The sequence below is a fragment of the Agelaius tricolor genome, unplaced genomic scaffold, assembly GCF_023055355.1.
Source record: "Agelaius tricolor isolate 1412-34295 unplaced genomic scaffold, bAgeTri1.0.p SCAF_70, whole genome shotgun sequence".
NCBI lineage: Eukaryota > Metazoa > Chordata > Aves > Passeriformes > Icteridae > Agelaius > Agelaius tricolor.
The window spans coordinates 441,134-461,850 of record NW_027269330.1 but is presented as its reverse complement, the minus strand read 5'-3'; the positions used below and the strand labels follow the sequence as shown (position 1 = coordinate 461,850).

The 20,717-nt window shown below is 52.3% G+C and overlaps 2 protein-coding genes across 4 annotated transcripts; both read right to left on the bottom strand.

The window, feature by feature from the left end:
- Positions 1 to 117: 117 nt before the first annotated feature.
- Positions 118 to 16,866, bottom strand: LOC139585158 (PH and SEC7 domain-containing protein 4-like). Of its 3 annotated transcripts, none has more exons than XR_011676972.1 (14): positions 15,834 to 16,866; positions 13,875 to 15,726; positions 13,081 to 13,164; positions 12,213 to 12,293; positions 11,126 to 11,238; positions 9,668 to 9,726; positions 8,358 to 8,447; positions 7,445 to 7,488; positions 6,851 to 7,008; positions 5,176 to 5,380; positions 2,974 to 3,118; positions 2,280 to 2,417; positions 632 to 1,412; positions 118 to 475 (listed from the first exon to the last, which is right to left on the bottom strand). XR_011676972.1 is itself a non-coding variant. In XM_071417652.1 (14 exons), exons 1-14 carry the CDS (start codon positions 16,864 to 16,866, stop codon positions 1,134 to 1,136), a joined length of 4,086 nt encoding a protein of 1,361 aa, XP_071273753.1. In that variant the 3' UTR covers positions 118 to 1,133. The 3 variants fall into 3 exon arrangements, 2 of the variants coding, with proteins under 2 accessions (XP_071273753.1, XP_071273754.1); XM_071417652.1 differs by having other exon boundaries at positions 118 to 1,412; positions 13,875 to 14,767; positions 14,963 to 15,726; XM_071417653.1 differs by lacking the exons at positions 118 to 475; positions 632 to 1,412 and having other exon boundaries at positions 2,282 to 2,417; positions 2,872 to 3,118.
- A 27-nt stretch (positions 16,867 to 16,893) lies between these two features.
- Positions 16,894 to 20,091, bottom strand: LOC139585163 (uncharacterized). Its single transcript, XM_071417661.1, has 2 exons — positions 20,037 to 20,091; positions 16,894 to 18,910 (listed from the first exon to the last, which is right to left on the bottom strand). The coding sequence occupies exon 2, from the start codon at positions 18,620 to 18,622 to the stop codon at positions 16,895 to 16,897; it is 1,728 nt and encodes a 575-aa protein (XP_071273762.1). The 5' UTR covers positions 18,623 to 18,910; positions 20,037 to 20,091; the 3' UTR covers position 16,894.
- Positions 20,092 to 20,717: the final 626 nt, after the last annotated feature.

Genomic DNA, 20,717 nt, shown 5'->3' with positions numbered 1-20,717 from the left:
GGCTCGTCACCCGTGGGAATTTGGGAGAAGCTGGAATTCCCAGAAATCCATCCCCATTTTCCCTCTCCCCAAAAATTCCTCCCTCCCCCACCCCAAAATTCCCAAAATTCTCCAAAATTCCGGAATTCTGAACCTTTATTGCACAACCACAGCGGGGGGATCCCAAATTCCCCCCCCCCCCCCCCCCAAAAAAAAGTCCCAAATTCCCCCCAGAGTTTCCAAAATTCTGCCCCAAATTCCTTTGGGAATGGGATTTTTGGGATTGGGATTTTTTGGGAACGGGGAATTTTTGGGAACGGGGAATTTTGGGATTTTTTGGCATTTCCCTGAGTTGTTCCCAATCCCGGGGGGAGCTCAGAGCAGGACCCCCCAAAAAAGTCTCGTACCAAGGGGGGGGGGGAAAGGGGACATTGGGGACAACATTGGGGACATTGGGGTGGGGACATTGGGAGTGTCCCTGTCACAGGGGGTGGCACTTGGGGGTGTCCTTGTCACAGGGAGTGGCACTTAAAGTGTCCCTTGTCCTACAGAGGGGACACTGGGGACTGTCCCTGTCACAGGGGTGGCACTTTGGGGTGTCCCTGTCACAGGGAGGGGACATTTGGAGTGTCCTTGTCACAGGGAGTGGCACTTAAAAGTGTCCCAGGGAGGGGACATTGGGGACTGTCCCTGTCACAGGGGTGGCACTTGGGGGTGTCTCTGTCACAGGGTCCCCACAGGGGTGTCACAGCCAGTCTGGGTGGCACTTGGGGACAATCTAGGTCTGTCACAGGCCAGTCCTGGTGGCACTTGGGGACAGTGACACGGGTGGCCCTGCGCTCCGAGATGTGACAGTGACACATTGGGGACAGTGACAGTGACATTGGGGACAGTGACAGTGACATTGGTGGGTGTCACAGGCGGTCGCGGTGGCGCTTGGGGACAGTGACACGGGTGGCCCTGCGCTCCGAGATGTGACAGTGACATTGGTGGGTGTCACAGGCGGTCGCGGTGGCGCTTGGGGACAGTGACACGGGTGGCCCTGCGCTCCGAGATGTGACAGTGGCACATTGGGGACAGTGACAGTGACATTGGGGACAGTGACAGTGACACTGGGGACACTGGGGACAGTCACAGTGACACATTGGTGGGTGTCATGGGCGGTCGCGGTGGCGCTTGGGGACAGTGACACGGGTGGCCCTGCGCTCCGAGATGTGGCGCCGCACGCGGCCCGGGGGCGGCTCCGGCACCAGCGAGGGGCTCGAGTGGCACTTGGTGAGCGGCGCGGGGCCGTGGGGACACTCGGGGCTGTCCCCAAGGGCGTCCTCGGGGATGTCCCCGAGCTCCGCGCTGTCCCCGAGGGCGGCGCTGTCACCGCTGTCCCCGCGCAGCCACGCCCCCAGCGCCTGCACGTAGGTGAGGCAGCGCTGGCGCTGCGGGGACAGGGGACACGCGGGTCACGGGGTGGCACCGGGGTGGCACCAGGGTGGCACCATCCCCCTGTCACCTGAATGGCACCGGGGTGGCACCTCCCAGTGTCACCGGGTCACCCCCCCCCCTCCTCCCGGTCACTGTGTCACTCCCTGGTGTCCCCACTGTTCCCATTGCCCTCGATCCAGTGTCCCCAAAGGTCCCCATTGTCCCCAACGTCCCAGCGCCCCGAAATGTCCCCACTGTCCCAAAGGTCCCCATTGTCCTCAATGTCCCCAGTCCCTCAATGTCCCCACCGTCACCATTGCCCCCATTGTCCTCAATGTCCCCCAATGTTCCCATTGTCCCCAATCCCTCAATGTCCCCTATGTCCCCATTGTCCTCATTGCCCCCATTCCCCCCAGTGTCCCTGTGCCACCCCAATGTCCCCAGTGTCCCCATTGTCCCAATGTCCCCAATGTCCCAATGTCCCCGATGTTCCTGTGCCATCCCAATGTCCCCAATATCCCCACTGTCCCCTGGTGTCCCCATTGTCCCAATGTCCCCATTGCCCCCATTGTCCCCAGTCTCCCCAGTCTCCCCAGTGTCCCCATTGCCCCCATTGTCCCCATTGCCCCCATTGCCCCCATTGCCCCCATTGTCCCCAATGTCCCCATTGCCCCCATTGTCCCCAGTGTCCCCAGTGTCCCCATTGTCCCCATTGTCCCCAGTGTCCCCATTGCCCCCATTGTCCCCATTGCCCCCATTGTCCCCATTGTCCCCATTGCCCCCATTGCCCCCATTGTCCCCAATGTCCCCATTGCCCCCATTGTCCCCAATGTCCCCATTGTCCCCAATGTCCCCATTGTCCCCATTGTCCCCACTGTCACCTCGTGGCGCAGGAAGTCCCCGTGTGCCCGGTGCTCCTCCTGCTCCCGTCCCCGTCCCTCGGGCAGGAGCCGCTGGTGCTCCAGGAGCTGGCACGTCACTGTCCCCAACCAGCGGCGCAGCTGGCACTGCTGCTGCTCCTGGGGACATTGGGGACATTGGGGACATTGGGGTCACTGTCCCCAACCAGCGGCGCAGCTGGCACTGCTGCTGCTCCTGGGGACATTTGGGGACATTGGGGACATCACTGGGGACATTAAGGACGTTTGGGGACATTGGGGACATTTGGGAACATTGGGGACCTGGGAGCGACAAAGGGACATTGGGGTGGCACAGCCCAAATTTGGGGGTTTTGGGCTTTTTGGGGCATTTGAGGTATTTGGGGTTCCTATGGGATTTGGGGTTCCTGTGGGACATTTCTATGGGACATTTCTATGGGATTTTTGGGATATTTTTGGGGGTTTTTGGGGTGGTTTTTGGGGTGTTTCTCACCAGGGGCAGCAGCTGGAGGCCAAGGGCAGGATGGGACATTTCTATGGGATTTTTGGGGTGTTTTTTGGGTGTTTTTGGGGCGGTTTTTGGGGTGTTTCTCACCGGGGGGCAGCGGCTGGGCGCCGAGGGCAGGATGGGACATTTCTATGGGATTTTTGGGGGATTTTTGGGTGTTTTTGGGGTGGTTTTTGGGGTGTTTCTCACCGGGGGGCAGCGGCTGGGCGCCGAGGGCAGGATGGGTCTCACGAAGCGGCGCTGGGACCCCACGGCCGCGGGGAACGGGGGCGACGAGCAGAGGGCGGCGGCCGCGTTGATCCCAAACACCCACTGGGACAGCTCCAGGGCGCTCCTGCGACGTCACCGTGACGTCATCGTGATGTCACCGGTGACGTCACGCCCACCCGAACGCTCCCAAAGTCCCAAATATGGCGAAACCCTCAAACGACCCAAATAATGTAAATAAAAAACCCCAAACAGCCCCCCAAAAACCCCACAGATACCCCAAATATTGCAAAAACTCCCAATGGCCCAAAAATGTCCCCAAAAAACGTTCCCAAAAATTATCCAGAAAATACCCCCCCAAACAGACCCCGAATAACCCAAAAAATACCCCAAAACCTGCAGATGTCCCAGATACTGCAAAAACCCCAAATAACCCTGAGTGACCCCAAATATCGCAAAAAATTCCCCCCCAAAATACACCCAAAAATAGCCCCAAAAGACCCCAAAATTACCACAAAAATACCCCCTAAATACTCCTAAAATCCCCCCAAATACCCCAAAACATACCCCAAAACCACGCCCCAAAAATGCCCCACAAATATCAAAAAAAACCCCAAATATACCCCAAAAATAACCCCCAAAGTACTCCCCAAAATACCCCCAAATATCCCTTAAAATATCCCAAAATTACCCTCCCAAATACCCCTAAAATTGCCCTTAAAATATCCCAAAATTATCCCCCAAAATAGCCCAAAATTACCCCTAAAATACCCCAAAAATATCCCAAATATTTTTTTTAGGATTTGTGATTTTTTAGGATTTGTGGGATTTTTTTTTTCATGGCTTTTTCAGGCTTTTTGTGCTTTCTGAGCCATTTAGCCTTTTGGGATTTTTTCCAGATTTGGGATTTTGTTTTAGGATTTGGGATTTTTTTAGCATTTAGGCTTTCTTTAGAATTTGGGATTCTTTTTAGGATTTGAAATTTTTTTCCGTATTTGGGTTTGGTTTTTTTTTATTTTGGGATTTTTTCCATATTTGGGGTTTTTTTCCATATTTGGGGTTTTTTCCATATTTGGGATTTTTTTCCATATTTGGGTGGGGGGTTTCCATATTTGGGATTTTTTTCCATATTTGGGATTTTCTCCATATTTGGGATTTTTTCCCATATTTGGGGGTTTTTTTTCCATATTTGGGATTTTTCCCATATTTGGGATTTTTCCCATATTTAGGATTTTTCCTATATTTGGGATTTTTCCCATATTTGGGGCTTTTTCAAGAATCGGGATTTTTCCCAAACTTCTCATTTTTTTAGGATTTCGCATTTTTTCAGGATTCTACATTTTTTTGTAGAATTTTTTCCTAAAAAAAATTCTTTTTTTTTTAGGATTTTTGGGCTATTTTGGGAGGATTTTTAAGGGATTTTTGGGGGGATTTTAAAGGGATTTTTGGGGGGATTTTTAAGGGATTTTTGGGGGGATTTTTAAGGGATTTTTGGGGGGGATTTTAAAGGGATTTTTGGGGGGGATTTTTAAGGGATTTTTGGGGGGATTTTTAAGGGATTTTTGGGGGGGATTTTTAAGGGATTTTTGGGGGGGATTTTTAAGGGATTTTTGAGGAGGATTTTTAAGGGATTTTTGGGGGGATTTTTAAGGGATTTTTGGGGGGATTTTTAAGGGATTTTTGGGGGGGTTTTTAAGGGATTTTTGGGGGGATTTTTAAGGGATTTTTGGGGGGATTTTTAAGGGATTTTTGGGGGGGATTTTTGGGGGGACTTTTAAGGGATTTTTGGGGGGATTTTAAAGGGATTTTGGGGGGGGATTTTTAAGGGATTTTTGGGGGGGATTTTAAGGGATTTTTGAGGGGGATTTTTAAGGGATTTTTGGGGGGGATTTTTAAGGGATTTTTGGGGGGGATTTTTAAGGGATTTTTGGGGGGATTTTTTTAGGATTTTTAAAGGAATTTTTAGGGTTTTTTTGGGGGGTATTTTTTAATGACTTTTTTAGGATATTTTTTTAGCATCTCGGTTTTTTTTAACCCTTTCCGAGCCATTTATCCTTACGGGATTTTTTTTTCCCAGCTTCACCATTTTTTGCCGTATTTGTAATAATTTTTTTAGGGTTTTTTTTAGGACTTCCTTCTTTTTAGTGTTTTTGGGGTTTTTTATTTTTGATTTTTGTCCCTTACTGTGCCTGGCAGAGGAACTCCCGGCGGTCCCCGGTGCGCAGCAGGAACACGTGGGGGCGTTTGGTGTATTTGGGGTGGGGCTGGGCCAGGGCGTGGGGCAGCCCCAGAACCTCCTCGGGGCCCTCGGGGGGGTCCCTCTGCAGCACCAGGAGGGGCCCCCGCAGCTCGGCCCCGAAACGCTTCCAGCCCCGCCGGCCCCATGGAGCTGCGGGGAAACCCCAAAATTGTCATTAAACCCTAAAATACCCCAAGCGAAATCCCATTCACCTCCAAATCCCATGAAATTCCCATAAATCCAGCCCAAATCCCATTAAACTACCACAAAATCCCGTTAAATTACCACAAAATCCCATTAAATTACCACAAAATCCCATTAAATTACCACAAAATCCCATTAAATTTCACCCCAAGCCAGCCCCGCCGGCCCCACGGAGCTGCGGGGAAAGCCCAGAATTGTTAAATCCTGAAATACCCCAAACGAAATCCCATTAAATTACCACAAAATCCCATTAAACTACCACAAAATCCCATTAAATTCTCCTCCAAATCCCATTGAATCCCCATAAATCCAGCCCAGATCCCATTAAACTACCACAAAATCCCATTAAATTACCACAAAATCCCATTGAATTCCCCACAAATCCAGCCCAAATCCCATTAAATTTCGCCCCAAACCAGCCCTGCCGGCCCCACGGAGCTGTGGGGAAATCCCAAAATTATTAAATCCTAAAATACCCCAAGCAAAATCCCATTCACCTCCAAATCCCATGAAATCCCCATAAATCCAGCCCAAATCCCATTAAATTACCACAAAATCCCATTAAATTACCACAAAGTCCCATTAAACTACCACAAAATCCCATTAAATTACCACAAAGTCCCATTAAACTACCACAAAATCCCATTGAATTCCCCACAAATCCAGCCCAAATCCCATTAAATTTCACCCCAAACCAGCCCCGCCGGCCCCACGGAGCTGCGGGGAAACCTCAGAATTGTTAAATCCTAAAATACTCTAAACAAAATCCCATTAAATTCTCCTCCAAATCCCATTGAATTCCCCATAAATCCAGCCCAAATCCCATCAAATTACCACAAAATCCCATTAAACTACCACAAAATCCCATTAAATTTCACCCCAAACCAGCCCCGCCAGCCCCATGGAGCTGTGGGGAAATCCCAAAATTGTTAAATCCTAAAATACTCCAAGCAAAATCCCATTAAATTCTCCTCCAAATCCCATGAAATCCCCATAAATCCAGCCCAGATCCCATTAAACTACCACAAAATCCCATTAAATTTCACCCAGATCCCATTAAATTCCTACAAAATTCCATTAAATTCCCCCAAACCAACCCAGAACCAGCCCTAAAATATCCCCAACAAAATCCCATTAACTCCACCCCAAATCCCATTAAATTCCCACAAAATCCCCCAAATCCCATTAAACTCCCACAAGTCCAGCCCCAATCCCATTAAATTCCCCCAGATCCCATTAAATTCCTACAAAATCCCATTAAATTCCCCCAAATCCAGCCCTAAAATACCCCCAACAGAATCCCGTTAAATTCCCACAAAAATCCCATTAACTCCACCCCAAATCCCAATAAATTCCCCCAAATCCCATTAAATTCCCCCAAATCCCATTAAAATCCCCAAAATGCCCCAAACTGACCCTTTTTGCCGTCGCTCTCTGCCAGGACCTTCCTGGCCAGGACCCCCCTGCGGGCGGGGCCGGAGCCCCCCAGAAGTTCTGGGGGAATTTCGGGATTTGGGAATTTTGGGGCTTTTTTGGCCTTTTGGGAATCGGCCCCGGGCTCGTCCTCGTCGTCCCTGTGGAAATCCCAAGGAAATCCCATTAAACTGGAGGGGAAACAGCAGAAAATCCCAGAAAATCCCAAAACGCCAAAAAACCCCAGCACAAATCTCACAAAAATCCCAGAAAACCCCATAAATTCGTCATCAAAATCCCGTAAAATCTGACTCAAATCCCACAAAATTCCCACAAAAATCCCATAAAATTGGTGGTGAAATTGAAGAAAATCCCACAAAATCCAACCCAAATCCCTTAAAACCCAACCCAAATCCCATAAATTCAACACCCAAATCCCATAAAATCCAGCCCCAAAATCCAACCCAAATCCCATAAAATCCAGCCCCAAAACCCCACAAAATCCAACCCAAAACCCCACAAAATCCAACCCAAATCCCATAAAATTCAACCAAAATCCCATAAATTCCCCCCAAAATCCCCCAAATCCCCTCTCACGTTGCCCATTCCAGTTTCCGGCTGCGGATGGAACCGTACAGAGCCTGAGGGGAAAAATTGGGATTTTTTTAGGGTTTTTTAAGATCTTTTGGGATTTTTGGGGGATATTTTTTTGGGATATTTTTTCAGATTTTTCTGGGATTTTTTCAGATTTTTTTAGGATTTTTTGGGATTTTTTAAAGATTTTTTGGGGTTTTTCTGGGTTTTTTTTTTCAGATTTTTTGGGGGAATTTTCTTAGGATTTTTTTAGGATTTTTTTTCCCATTTTGGGGGCTTTTGTGGGTCTTTTTAAAGGATTTTTGTTAGGATTTTTGGGATTTTTTTAAGGATTTTATATTATTTTTTAGGATTTTTTTTAGGATTTTTCTGGGATTTTTTTCGGATATTTTTGGGGTATTTTTTCAGATTTTTTTAGGATTTTCTGGGGGGATTTTTTTTAGGACTTTTGGGCTATTTTGGGGGGATTTTTAAAGGATTTTTTGGGGGATTTTGGGGGGTATTTTTTTAGGATTTTTTAAGGAATTTTTAGGATATTTTTGGGTTTTTTGGGGGGATTTTTTTAGGATTATTTTAGGATTTTTTAAGGAATTTTTAGGGTTTTTTGGGGGGATTTTTTTAGTATTTTTTAAGGAATTTTTAGGGTTTTTTGGGGGGATTTTGTCTAGGATTTTTTTAGGAATTTTTAGGATTTTTTTGGGGGGGATTTTTTTAGGATTATTTTAGGAATTTTTAGGATTTTTGGGGGGTTTTGGGGGGATTTTTTTAGGATTTTTTAAGGAATTTTTAGGATATTTTTGGGTTTTTTGGGGGGATTTTTTTAGGATTTTTTAAGGAATTTTTAGGGTTTTTTGGGGGGGATTTTTTTAGGAATTTTTAGGATATTTTTGGGGTTTTTTGGGGGGTTTTTGGGTACCTTGAGCTGCTCCCGAGGGAAGTCCTGCCCGTCCATCATCCCACTCAGGTTGGTCACGAACTCAGAGCTGCTCATGGCCCGGCCCAGGCGCTGCGGGACGGGGGCAAAGTCACCCCAAAAAGGGGAAAAACCCCAAAACCCACCCCAAATCTGCCCCTAAACCGCCCCTAAATGCTCCAAAACGCCCCAAAATCAACCCAAAAATGTTAAAAAAAACCCCCTGAATTTGCCCCAAAGCTGCCCCAAATCTGCAACCCAAATTGGCCCCAAAATCAACCCAAAAAAAGGGGGAAAAACCCAAAAGGGAAACCCAGGGATGATTCGCACCAAAACCGACCCAAATCTGCCCCAAATCGGCCCCAAAACTGCTCAGAAATCACCCTAAAAATGGGAAAATCCCAAAAGGGAACCCCGGGGATGATTCACCCCAAATCTGCCCCAAAATCAACCCCAAACTGCCCCAAAATTACCCCAAAAACGGGAAAAACCCCAAAACCCACCCCAAATCTGCCCCTAAATGCTCCAAAACGCCCCAAAATCAACCCAAAAATGTTAAAAAAAAAACCCTGAATTTGCCCCAAAGCTGCCCCAAATCTGCAACCCAAATTGGCCCCAAAATCAACCCAAAAAAAGGGGAAAAACCCAAAAGGGAACCCCGGGGATGATTCACCCCAAATCTGCCCCAAAATCAACCCCAAACTGCCCCAAAATTACCCCAAAAAGGGGGAAAACCCCAGAAGGGAACCCCGGGGATGATTCACCCCAAATCCACCCCAAATCGTCCCCAAAATCCCAAATCCACCTGAAAAAGCCCAAATCGGCCCCCAAAACCCCAAATCTGCCCCAAAATCCTAAAACCACCCCAAATCCATCCCCAACCCGCCCCAAAACCCCAAACCCCAAAACCCCAAAAACCCCCAAACCCCAAAATCCCTTTATCCCTTTTTGTGATCTGGGGCTCACTTTGGGATTTGGGATGATTTGGGATTTTTCTGGGTTTGGGGGTTTTTAAATTTATTTTTTTGGGGGGGGGATATTTCAGGGGATTTGGGGTATTTGAGGTTTTAGGGGTTTTTTTGGGTTTTTTTTTTGGGGTTTTTTTTTTTGAGTTTTTTTGGGGATTTTTTGGGGTTTTTTGGGGGGTTTTTTGGGGTTTTTGGGGGGGTTTTTTTCAGGTTTTTTTGGGGTTTTTTTTTTGGGGTTTTTGGGGTTTTTTGGGGGGGGTTTTGGGGTTTTTTGGGGGGTTTTTTGGGGTTTTTTTGGGGGGTTTTTTGGGGTTTTTTTTTTGGGGTTTTTTTGGGGTTCCTCACCTGGCCGTGCAGGTCGGTGTTGAGCAGCATCAGGGCGCAGGTGAGGGTGTGAACGGAGTCTGGGGGGATTTGGGGTTTCAGGGGACCCCAAATCCCCTAAAGGGACCCCAAACCCCCCCCAGAGGATCCCAAATCCCCTAAAGGGCTGGATTTGGGGTGTTTAGGGTCGGTTTTGGGGTGGATTTGGGGTGTTTAGGGTCGGTTTTGGGGTGGGTTTGGGGTCTCGTCAGCAGAAGGAAAAGCCCTGGGGTTGCAGCAGGGATTTGGGGTGGGTTTGGGGTATTTAGGGTCAGTTTTGGGTATTTAGGGTCAGTTTTGGGTATTTAGGCTTCGTTTTAGGGTCTCACCAGCCGAGGGAAAGGTGCCAGGTTTGCAGCAGGGATTTGGGGTGGATTTGGGGTCAGTTTTAGGGTATTTAGGGTCGGTTTTGGGGTCTCACCAGCAGAAGGAAAAGCCCTGGAGTTGCAGCAGGGATTTGGGGTGAGTTTGGGGTATTTAGGGTTGGTTTTGGGGTGGTTTTAGCTCTCACCAGATGAAGGAAAGGCGCCGGGGTTGCAGCAGGGATTTGGGGTAGGTTTGGGGTATTTAGGGTCAGTTTTGGGGTCTCACCAGCCGAGGGAAAGGCGCCGGGGTTGCAGCAGGGATTTGGGGTGGATTTGGAGTATTTAGGGTCAGTTTTAGGGTATTTAGGGTGGGTTTTGGGGTGGTTTTAGCTCTCACCAGATGAAGGAAACACCCCAGGGTTGCAGTGGGGATTTGGGGTGGGTTTGGGGTATTTAGGGTCGGTTTTGGGGTGGATTTGGTGTCTCACCAGCCGAGGGAAACACCCCAGGGTTGCAGCAGGGATTTGGGGTGGGTTTGGGGTATTTAGGGTGGGTTTTGGGGTGGATTTGGGGTCTCACCAGCAGAAGGAAAATCCCTGGGGTTGCAGCGGGGATTTGGGGTCGGTTTTAGGGTATTTAGGGTCAGTTTTGGGGTCTCACCAGCAGAAGGAAAAGCCCCGGGGTTGCAGCAGGGATTTGGGGTGAGTTTGGGGTATTTAGGGTCGGGTTTAGGGTATTTAGGGTCAGTTTTGGGGTCTCACCAGCCGAGGGAAACACCCCGGGGTTGCAGCAGGGATTTGGGGTCAGTTTGGGGTATTTAGGGTGGGTTTTGGGGTGGTTTTGGGGTCTCACCAGCCGAGGGAAAGGCGCTGGGGTTGCAGCGGGGATTTGGGGTGGGTTTGGGGTATTTAGGGTCGGTTTTGGGGTGGATTTGGGGTCTCACCAGCCGAGGGAAAGGTGCTGGGGTTGCAGCGGGGATTTGGGGTCAGTTTAGGGTATTTAGGGTCGGTTTTGGGGTGGATTTGGGGTCTCACCAGCAGAAGGAAAAGCCCCAGGGTTGCAGCAGGGATTTGGGGTGGATTTGGGGTATTTAGGGTGGGTTTTGGGGTGGATTTGGGGTGGTTTTGGCTCTCACCAGCCGAGGGAAAGGCGCCGGGGTTGCAGCGGTGGAAGCGGCTCGAGAAGTGCCCCAGGACTCGCTCGCGCTCCTGGGTCTCCCCCGAGAGCACCAGGGCCCGCAGGAACTGCCTGGAACACCCCAAAACCCCCAAAAAACCCCAAAAGTGACCCCAAAACCCCAAAAGTGACCCCAAAACACCCCAAAACCCCAAAAAGTGACCCCAAAACCCCAAAAAGTGACCCCAAAACACCCCCAAAACCCCAAAAAGTGACCCCAAAACCACCAAAAAACCCCAAAAGTGACCCCAAAACACCCCAAAAGTGACCCCAAAACACCCCCAAAACCAACCCCAAAACCACCAAAAAACCCCAAAAGTGACCCCAAAACACCCCCAAAACCCCAAAAAGTAACCCCAAAACCACCAAAAAACCCCAAAAGTGATCCCAAAACCCCAAAAAAACCCCAAAAGTGACCCCAAAACACCCCAAAACCCCAAAAAGTGACCCCAAAACCCCAAAAAGTGACCCCAAAACACCCCCAAAACCAGCCTGAAACAGCCCAAACCCACCCCAAACCCACCTGAAATACCCCAAAAACCCACCCCAAATTCCCTCAAACTGCCCCCAATTTCCTCAAAAAAACACCCCAAATTCCCTCAAAAAACCACCCCAAATTCCCTCAAAAAAATCCCCCCAAAAATCCCCCAAATCCCTCTCAAAAAATCCCCCCAAATTTCCCCAAAATCGTTCCAAAAATCCCCCAAATCTCACCCCAAAAAAATCCCCCCCAAAATCGCTCCAAACTCCCTCAAATTTCCTCACAAAAATCGCCAAATTCCCCCCAAAAATTCCCCCAAAAAATCCCCCCCAAATAAGCCCCAAATCCATCCCAAAATTGCCCCAAAATCCCCCCCAAAAAATCTCCCAAACTCCCCCAAAACCCACCCCAAAAATCCCCCAAATTCCCCCCAAAACAGCCCCAAATCTCTCAAAAAATCCAAAAAATCTCCCCCAAATTCCCCCAAAATCATCCCCAAATCATCCCAAAAATCCCCAAAAGTCCCAAATCCCCCCAAAATTCCCAATTTTCCCCCAATTCTCACCTCAGGGCCTGCTCCAGGCTCAGCCCCTGGAACTGGAAGAGCTCCAGGTACTCCCGCGCCACCCGAGCGCTGAACTCCGTGCTGGGAGGGAAAATTTGGGACCAAAATCCTCAATTCCCACCCCAAAATCCTCGATTCCCACCCCAAAATCCTCAATTCCCACCCCAAAATCCTCAATTCCCAAAAAAACCCCACAATTCCCCACAAAATCCCCAAAAAATCCCACGATTCCCGCCAAAAAAATCCTCATTTTCTCCCCCCAAATCCTCATTTTTCTGCACAAAATTTGCTTTTCTTTTTCCCCCAAAATTCGCAATTTTTCGACAAAAGATCCTCAATTCCCACCCCAAAATCCTCAATTCCCACAAAAATCCTCAATGCCCCAAAAAACCCCACGATTCCCGCCAAAAAAATCCTCATTTTTCCCCCCAAAATTCACTTTTTCCCCTCAAAATCCCCATTTTTCTCCCCACTAAACCCCCATTTTCCTCCCCCCAAAATTCCAATTTTTTCCCCAAAATTCACATTTTCCCTCCAATTTCTCCCCCAAAACCCTCATTTTTCTTCCCAAAAATCCCCATTTTCCCTTCGCAAATCCCCATTTTCCCCCAAAAAAATTCCCCATTTCCCCCCCTCAAAATTCCCCTTTTTTCCCCCCAAAATCCCCATTTCCCCCCAAAAAAATCCCTTTTCTTCCCCAATTTCTCCCCCCAAAATTCAAATTTTTCCTCCCAAAATCCCCATTTTTCCCCCAAAAAAATCCCATTTTTTCCCCATTTCTCCGCCCAAAATTCAATATTTTCCTCCCAAAATTCCCATTTTTCCCCCAATTTTCCCAAATTCCCGTTTTTTCCCCCCAAACTCTCACTCCTTGCGCAGGTACGAGGCCACCTGGGACTTCCTGACCCCGTCCAGGCGGAAAAGGCGCCGGGCCAGGGCCTCAGGGTCCTCCCTGGGTGGGGAAAATGGGGCAAAAAAATGAGATTTTGGGGAAAAAATAGGGGGAAATGGGAATTTTGGGGTGAAAAATGGGGATTTCGGGGGAAAATTTGGGGGTTTGGGAAGGAAAAATTGGGAATTTTGGGAAGAAAAATGGGGATTTTGGGGGAAGAAATAGGGAGGAAAATAGGAATTTTGAGGGGGGGAATGGGGATTTTTTTGAAAAGAAAATTATCTTTTTGGGAAAATAAATGGGATTTTGGGGGGAAATAATGGGAATTTTTTGGGGAAAAAACAAAGGGGTTTTGGGAAAAAATAATTGGGATTCAGGAGGGAAAATGGGATTTTTTGGGGGGAAAATGGGGTTTTGGGACAAAAAAGCCATGGGGTTTTGGGGAAAAATAAATGGGAATTTGGGGGGAAAAAAATGAGGGAAAAAGGGGATTTTTTGGGGAAAAATGAGAGGTCGGGGAAAGGATTTTGGGGTGGGAAAATTGGGGATTTTGGGGAAAAAAAAAATGGGATTTTTCGGAGGGAAATGCGGATTTTGGGGGGGTCCAGGGGGGATTTGGGGTCCCCAAATTGGGGGGGGACAATGGGGGAAAAGGGAGGGGGTCCCAAATGGGTCTGGGGGCTCGGAGGGGGGGGTCAGGAAGGGTTTGGGGGTCCCCAGTTGGGTCTGGGGGTCCCCATTTGGGTCTGGGGTCTCGGGGGGTTCCTCACCCGAGGGGGTCCCGGTCCGGGCTGGTTTTGGGGGGCGGCTCCTCGGGGTCAGGGGGTGACCCCCCAAAAATCCCGGGGCTCGGGGGGGGTCCTGGGGGGTCCTGGGGGGATTTGGGGTGGATTTGGGGGGATTTGGGGTGGATTTGGGGGGATTTGGGGAGGTCCTGAGGGGATTTTGGGGGGTCCTGGAAGGATTTGGGGTGGATTTGGGGGATTTTGGGGGGGTCCTGAGGGGATTTTGGGGGGTCCTGGGGGGATTTGGGGTGGATTTGGGGGATTTCTGGGGGGTCCTGAGGGGTTTTGGGGGGGCTCAGAGGAGATTTTGGGGGGTCCTGGGGGGATCTGGGGAGATTTTGGGGGATTTTTGGGGGGTCCTGAAGGGTTCTGGGGGGGCTCAGGGGGGTTTTGGGGGGGCCCCGGGGGCTTTGGGGGGGTTTAAGGGGGGTCAGGGGGTGGGGGGGGCTCTGGACCCCCCATTTTGGGGGGAAATTTGGGGTTTGGGGTCCCCATTTTGGGGGGATTTGGGGTTCCCATTTTTGGGGTGAATCTGGGCGGATTTGGGGTCTTTGGGGTCCCTCTTTTAGGGGCAAATCTGGGGGGATTTGGGGGTTTTGGGGTCCCTCTTTTTGGGGCCAGTTTGGGGGTTCTGGGGGAATTTGGGGTCCCAATTTTTGGGGTAAATTTGGGGGTTCTGGGACGTTTTGGGGTCCCTCTTTTTGGGGTAAACTTGGGGGGATTTGGGGGTTTTGGGGTCCCTCCTTTTGGGGTAAATCTGGGAGGTTTTGGGGTCTCCCTTTTAGGGGCAAATCTGGGAGGTTTTGGGGTAAATCTGGGGGTTCTGGGAGGTTTTGGGGTCCCTCTTTTTGGGGTAAATTTGGGGGGATTTGGGGGCTCTGGGGTCTCCCTTTTTGGGGTAAATCTGGTAGGATTTGGGGGTTTTGGGGTCTCCCTTTTTGGGGTGAATCTAGGAGGTTTTGGGGTCTCCCTTTTTGGGGTAAAACTGGGGGGATTTGGGGGCTTTGGGGTCCCTCTTTTTGGGATAAATTTGGGAGGTTTTGGGGTCTTTGGGGTCCCTCTTTTAGGGGCACATTTGGGGGTTCTGGGAGGTTTTGGGGTCCCTCTTTGTGGGGTAAATCTGGGGGATTTTGGAGTCTCTCTTTTTGGGGCAAAACTGGGGGGATTTGGGGGCTTTGGGGTCCCTCCTTTTGGGGCAAAACTGGAGAGATTTGGGGGTTTTGGGGTCCCTCTTTTTGGGGTAAATCTGGGGGGATTTGTGGTCCCTCTTTTTGGGGCACATTGAAGGGTTCTGGGAGGTTTTGGAGTCCCTCTTTTTGGGGTAAATCTGGGAGGTTTTGGGGTCTCACTTTCTGGGGTAAATCTGGGGGGATTTCGGGCAAATCTGGGGGGATTTGGGGTTTTTGGGGTCCCTCTTTTTGGGGCCAATTTGGGGGTTCTGGGGGGATTTGGGGTCCCAATTTTTGGGGTAAATCTGGGGGGTCCCAGGAACTGGGGGGCTCCTCCAGGGGGGTGGGGGGGTCCAGTCCCCCCCATTTTGAGTCCACCCATTTGGGAGGGTCCCCAAATTCCAGGGGTGGATCCAAGGGGTCCCCAAATTCCAGAGGTGGATCCGGGGTGTCCCCAAATTCCGGAGGCGGATCTGGGCTGTCCCCAAATTCCGGGGTTCTGGGTGGTCCTGGGGGAGGAGAAAACACCAAGGGGGGGTCCCCAAATTCCAGGGGGTCCCCAAATTCCGGGGGGTCCCCAAATTCCAGGGGGTCCCCAAATTCCGGGGGGTCCCCAAATTCCAGAGGTGGATCCGGGGTGTCCCCGAATTCTGGGGTTCTGGGTGGTCCTGGGGATGGAGAAGACACCACAGGGGGGGGTCCCCATCAGGATTGGTGGGGACCCCCCCGAGATGAACCCAACCCTCACCCCCAAATCTGGGGGGACCACACTCACCCCAGGCCGCGGTGGTGGCTGCTCCTGGGGGGTGACACCCAAGGGTGGCATCGAGGGTGGCACCGTGGGGACGCCAGGGGGGCACCCCCGGGGGCAGCGGGTGCTGGAACAGGGGGTTGGTGTGGAAATGGGGCTCCTCGTCCTCATCCAGGTCCTCCTCAAACAGGTCCTCATCATCCAGGTCCTCATCCAGGTTCTCCTCATCATCCACATCCTTCTCGTCCAGGTTCTCCTCATCCAGGTTCTCCTCATCATCCACATCCTTCTCATCCAGGTTCTCCTCATCCAGGTTCTCCTCATCATCCACATCCTTCTCATCCAGGTTCTCCTCATCCAGGTTCTCCTTGTCTTCATCTCCATGGGAGGAGCCACCACGGTCATGGTGGTCATGGTGGTCATCTAGGTCATTGTGATCATCACGGTCCTTGTGGTCATCTAGATCATTGTGGTCATTGTGGTCATTGAGGTCATCTAGGTCATGGTGGTCATCGTGGTCCTGGTGGTCATCGTGGTCTTTATGGTCATCTAGGTCATTGAGATCATTGAGCTCATGGTGGTCATGGTGGCCATCATGGTCTTTGTGGTCATCGTGGTCACGGTGGTCATTGAGGTCATGGTGGTCATCATGGTCTTTGTGGTCATCGTGGTCATGGTGGTCATCACTGTCATTATGGTCATTGAGGTCACTGAAGTCATTGTGGTCATTGAGGTCATGGTGGTCATCATGGTTATGGTGGTTATCGTGGTCATCTAGGTCATGGTGATCATGGTGGTCATCACGGTCATGGCGGTCATCACGGTCTTTGTGGTCATCACGGTCATGGCGGTCATCACGGTCTTTGTGGTCATCGAGGTCATGGTGGCCATCGCGGTTATCACAGTCATGGTGGTCATGGTGGTCATCATGGTCATCATTGGCGTGGTGGCCGTCACCATCGTCGTCACCTTCCTCTCCCTCCTGGCTGAGTTTGGGGGCCTGGAGCCTGGGGGAGATGGGACCATCCATGGGACTGGGGGCGATCCTGGAATCCATGGGAACGTTCTCTGGAGAAATTGCTCCATCAGGGGTCACGGGCCTGGGTGAGGCGGGGACCATCCACGGCCACAGGCTCGGGTGAGATCCTTGAATCCACGGCCAGGTGCTCTGGAGACAAGGTCCCATCCGTGGTCATGAACTGGGGCGAGGTGATCCCAGCCATGGTCATGGGCCAGGATGAGGTGTCCCCACCCATGGGCGTGTGGGAGATGCTCCCAAAGAGGAACTCAAAGTTTTGGTCCACGGGAACGGCCTGGGGTGGGATGGACTCATCCATGGACACATGCAGGATGTCCTCAAACGTGGATCCATGGCTTTGGAGCTCCTGGGAGATGCTCCCGTCCATGGTCATGGGCTTGGGTGGGATGGATCCATCTGTAGACACCTGGGAAACGTTCTCATCCATGGGCATGGATTTGGGTGGGATGTCCTCATCCATGGATTTGGGTGGGATGTCCTCATCCATGGACACATGCGGGATGTCCTCAAATGTGGATTCATGGCTTTGGAGCTCCTGGGAGATGCTCCCACCCACAGTCGTGGGCTTGGGTGGGATGTCCTCATCCTTGGGCATAGAACTGGGTGGGATGGACCCATCTGTGGACAACTGGAAGCTGTTCTCCAACGTGGCGACAGATTTGGGTGGGATGTCCTCATCCTTGGCTGTGGATTTGGGTGGGATGTCCTCATCCATGGACACCTGGAAAACGTTCTCACCCATGGCCATGGGCTTGGGTGGGATGTCCTCATCCATGCACGCCTGGAAGATCTCCTCAAACATGGATTCATGGTCTTGGAGCTCCTGGGAGAGCTCCATGGCCATGGATTCGGGTGGGATGGAACCATCTGTGGACACCTGGAAGATGTTCTCATCCATCAACATGGATTTGCATGGGATGTCCTCATCCTTGGCCATGGGTTTGGGTGGGATGTCCTCATCTACAGCCGTGGGTTCGGGTGGGATGTCCTCACCCATGCACACCTGGAAGATCTCCTCAAACGTGGACTCATGGCTTTGGAGCTCCTGGGAGATGTTCCCATCCACGGTCATGGATTTGGACACCTGGAAGACGTTCTCATCCATGGCCATGGATTTGGGTGGGATGTCCTCATGTGTGGCCATGGGTTTGGGTGAGACGCTGTCATCCGTGGCTTTGGGTGGGATGTCCTCATCCGTGGCTTTGGGTGAGATGTTCTCCAATGTGGCCACGGGTTTGGGTGAGATGTTCTCATGTGTGACCATGGGTTTGGGTGAGATGTTCTCATCCATGAATACCTGGAAGATCTCCTCAAACGTGGATTCGTGGCTTTGGCGCTCCTGGGAGATGCTCCCAGGCCCATCCTGGTGGTGGTGCTGGTGGTGGTCCCAGGGGTGGTCCTGGTGGGGGTCCCTGGTGTCCGTCTGTCCCTCGATGGCCCCCTGGAGCTCCTGGACGCAGAGCTGGGCACGGAGCAGGCTGGCCCAGAACACGTCCGGGCCCGGGGCACAGGTCAAGGTGGAGGTCAAGGAGAGGGCCAAGGTGGGGTTTGGAGCAATGGCCAGGGTGGGGGTCAGGGTGGGGGTCAGGGTGGGGGTCAGTGCAGTGGTCAGCTCAGGGGTCACTTCAGGGCTCAGTGCAGTGCTCACTGCAGTGGTCAGTGCCGTGGTCAGCGGTGTCCGTGCGGGGCTCTCGGCCCCTCCCCCCGAGAAGGCGATGGCGTCCAGCGCCGGCAGCGCCACAGGGGGGGCAGGGGGGGCTCTGGGGGGGTCCATGGGCGCTGCCGGACCCTCCCTACGGCCGGAGAGGGGACAGTGGCTCTGCAGCGGCCACAGGAGTGACCATGGGCACTGCTGGACCCTCCCTACGGCCTGAGAGTGGACAGTGGCTGTGCAGCGGCCACAGGAGTGACCATGGGTCAGGGCTGGACCCTCCCTACGGCCGGAGAGTGGACAGTGGCTCTGCAGTGACCACAGGAGTGACCATGGGTCAGGGCCGGGCCTCAGGCAGTGGCTGTGCAGTGGCTGGAGTGGCCGGAGGAGTGACCATGGCGTGGGGAGACCCTGGGGAGAGGAGGAGAGGGGTGAGAGGGGCAGGGGGAGGGAGAGCAGGGGGAGAGAGGGATGGAGATGGAGGGGGAGAGGAGGAAGGGAGGGAAGGAGGGAGGGAGGGATGGGAGGAAGGAGGGAGGAGGGAGAGAGGGATGGGAGGAAGGAGGGAGAGAGGGTTGAGGGGAGGAGGAAGGAGAGTGGGAAGGAGAAAGCGAGGAGGAAAAAGGGTGGGGAGAGGGAGGGGAGGATGGAGGAAAAGGGGAGGGAGGGAAAGGGGAGGGAGGGGAGGATGGAGCAAAAAGGATTCGAGAGAGGGAGGAAGGAGAGGGGAAGGAAGGGAGGAAGGAGAGAGGAAGGAGAGGGGGAGGAGAGAGGAAGGAGAGGAGAAGGAAGGAGAGAGGAAGGAGAGAGGGAGGGAGGAAGGAGAGAGGGAGGGAGGAAGGAGAGGGGGAGGGAGGAGAGGAGGAGGAAGGAGAGAGGGAGGGAGGGAGGAAGGAGAGGAGGAGGAAGGAAGAAGAGAGGGAGGAAGGAGAGAGGAAGGAGGAGAGGAGGAGGAAGGAGGAGAGAGGGAGGAAGGAAGGAGAGGAGGAGGAAGGAGGAGAGAGGGAGGAAGGAAGGAGAGGAGGAGGAAGGAGGAGAGAGGGAGGGAGGAAGGAGAGGGGGAGGAAGGAGGAGAGGAGGAGGAAGGAAGGAGATGAGGAGGAAGGAGAGAGGGAGGGAGGGAGGGAGGAAGGAGAGGAGGAGGAAGGAGGAGAGAGGGAGGGAGGAAGGAGAGAGGAAGGAGGAGAGGAGGAGGAAGAAGGAGAGGGGGAGGAAGGAGGAGAGAGGGAGGAAGGAGGAGAGGGGGAGGAAGGAAGTGCTGGGGGAGCGAGGGAGGGCCGGAGGAGGAAGGAGGAAGGACAGCGAGGCGGGGCAGGGGCACAGCGAGGGCTCCGGGGTCTCCCCGACCCCCCCGCACCTGCAGCCGCCGCCGCCCCCCTGTCACCTCCCGGTGCCACCTCCCGGTGCCACCACCCGGTGCCACCAGCGCGCGTCACCTCCCGGTGTCCCCGCGGGCGCCCCGCGCCACCTCCCGGTGCCACCACCCGGTGCCACCGTGTCCCCCCTGGTCCCGGTGCCGCCACCCCCGCCTCGTCACCTCCCGGTGCCACCGTCCCGCCGGTGTCCCCGCGGCCACCCCGCGTCACCGTCCCCGTGTCACCCGCGTCACCCGCGGCCGCTTCCGCCCCCGCCGGGACAGGAAACGGGGGGAGGGGACCCCAAAAAGCACCCCCGAAACCCCGAAAATTCCAACCGAAAAAAAACCTGCCCGGAACACACAAAAAAACCACCCAAAAAACTACGCGGGATCTCCCAAAAAAATCACACCCGGGATTCCCTCCAAAAAACGGGATCGCCCCCCAAAAAAACGGGATACCAAAAAAAAGCCGGACCCCAAAAAATCTGGGACCCCAAAAATCCCGCTCGGGATCCACAAAAAAACTCCCCGGGATCCCCCCAAAAAATCCAGGACCTCCCAAAAAAACTCCGGACCCCAAAAGATCCGAGATACTTAAAAAGCTTCGGGATGCCAAAAAAACCCAGACCCCAAAAAACTCCCGGACCCCACAAAATCCGGGACCCCAAAAATCCCACTCAGGACCCCAAAAAAACTCTCGGGATCCCCAAAAAAATCCGGGACCCCAAAAAAACTCCCGGGATCCCAAAAAATCCGGGACCCTTAAAAAGCTTCGGGACCCCCCAAAAAACTCCCGGACCCCCCAAAACCTGGGACCCCAAAATCCCACCCAGGACCCCAAAAAACCTCCCAGGACCCCAA

Excerpts from the sequence above, each read along its gene's own strand:
- LOC139585158 (XM_071417652.1), bottom strand. The coding sequence starts at position 16,866 with ATGGATTCCAGGATCGCCCCCAGTCCCATGGATGGTCCCATCTCCCCC. Across the intron at positions 14,768-14,962 it reads ACCTCCCAGAACCCCCAAAT|AGCCCCCAAATCCCCCCAAA; the intron begins GTGCCCCTAAAA and ends GGGAGACCCCAG. Across the intron at positions 5,381-6,850 it reads AGAGAGCGACGGCAAAAAGG|CTCCATGGGGCCGGCGGGGC; the intron begins GTCAGTTTGGGG and ends GTTTCCCCGCAG.
- LOC139585163 (XM_071417661.1), bottom strand. The coding sequence starts at position 18,622 with ATGGACCCCCCCAGAGCCCCCCCTGCCCCCCCTGTGGCGCTGCCGGCG.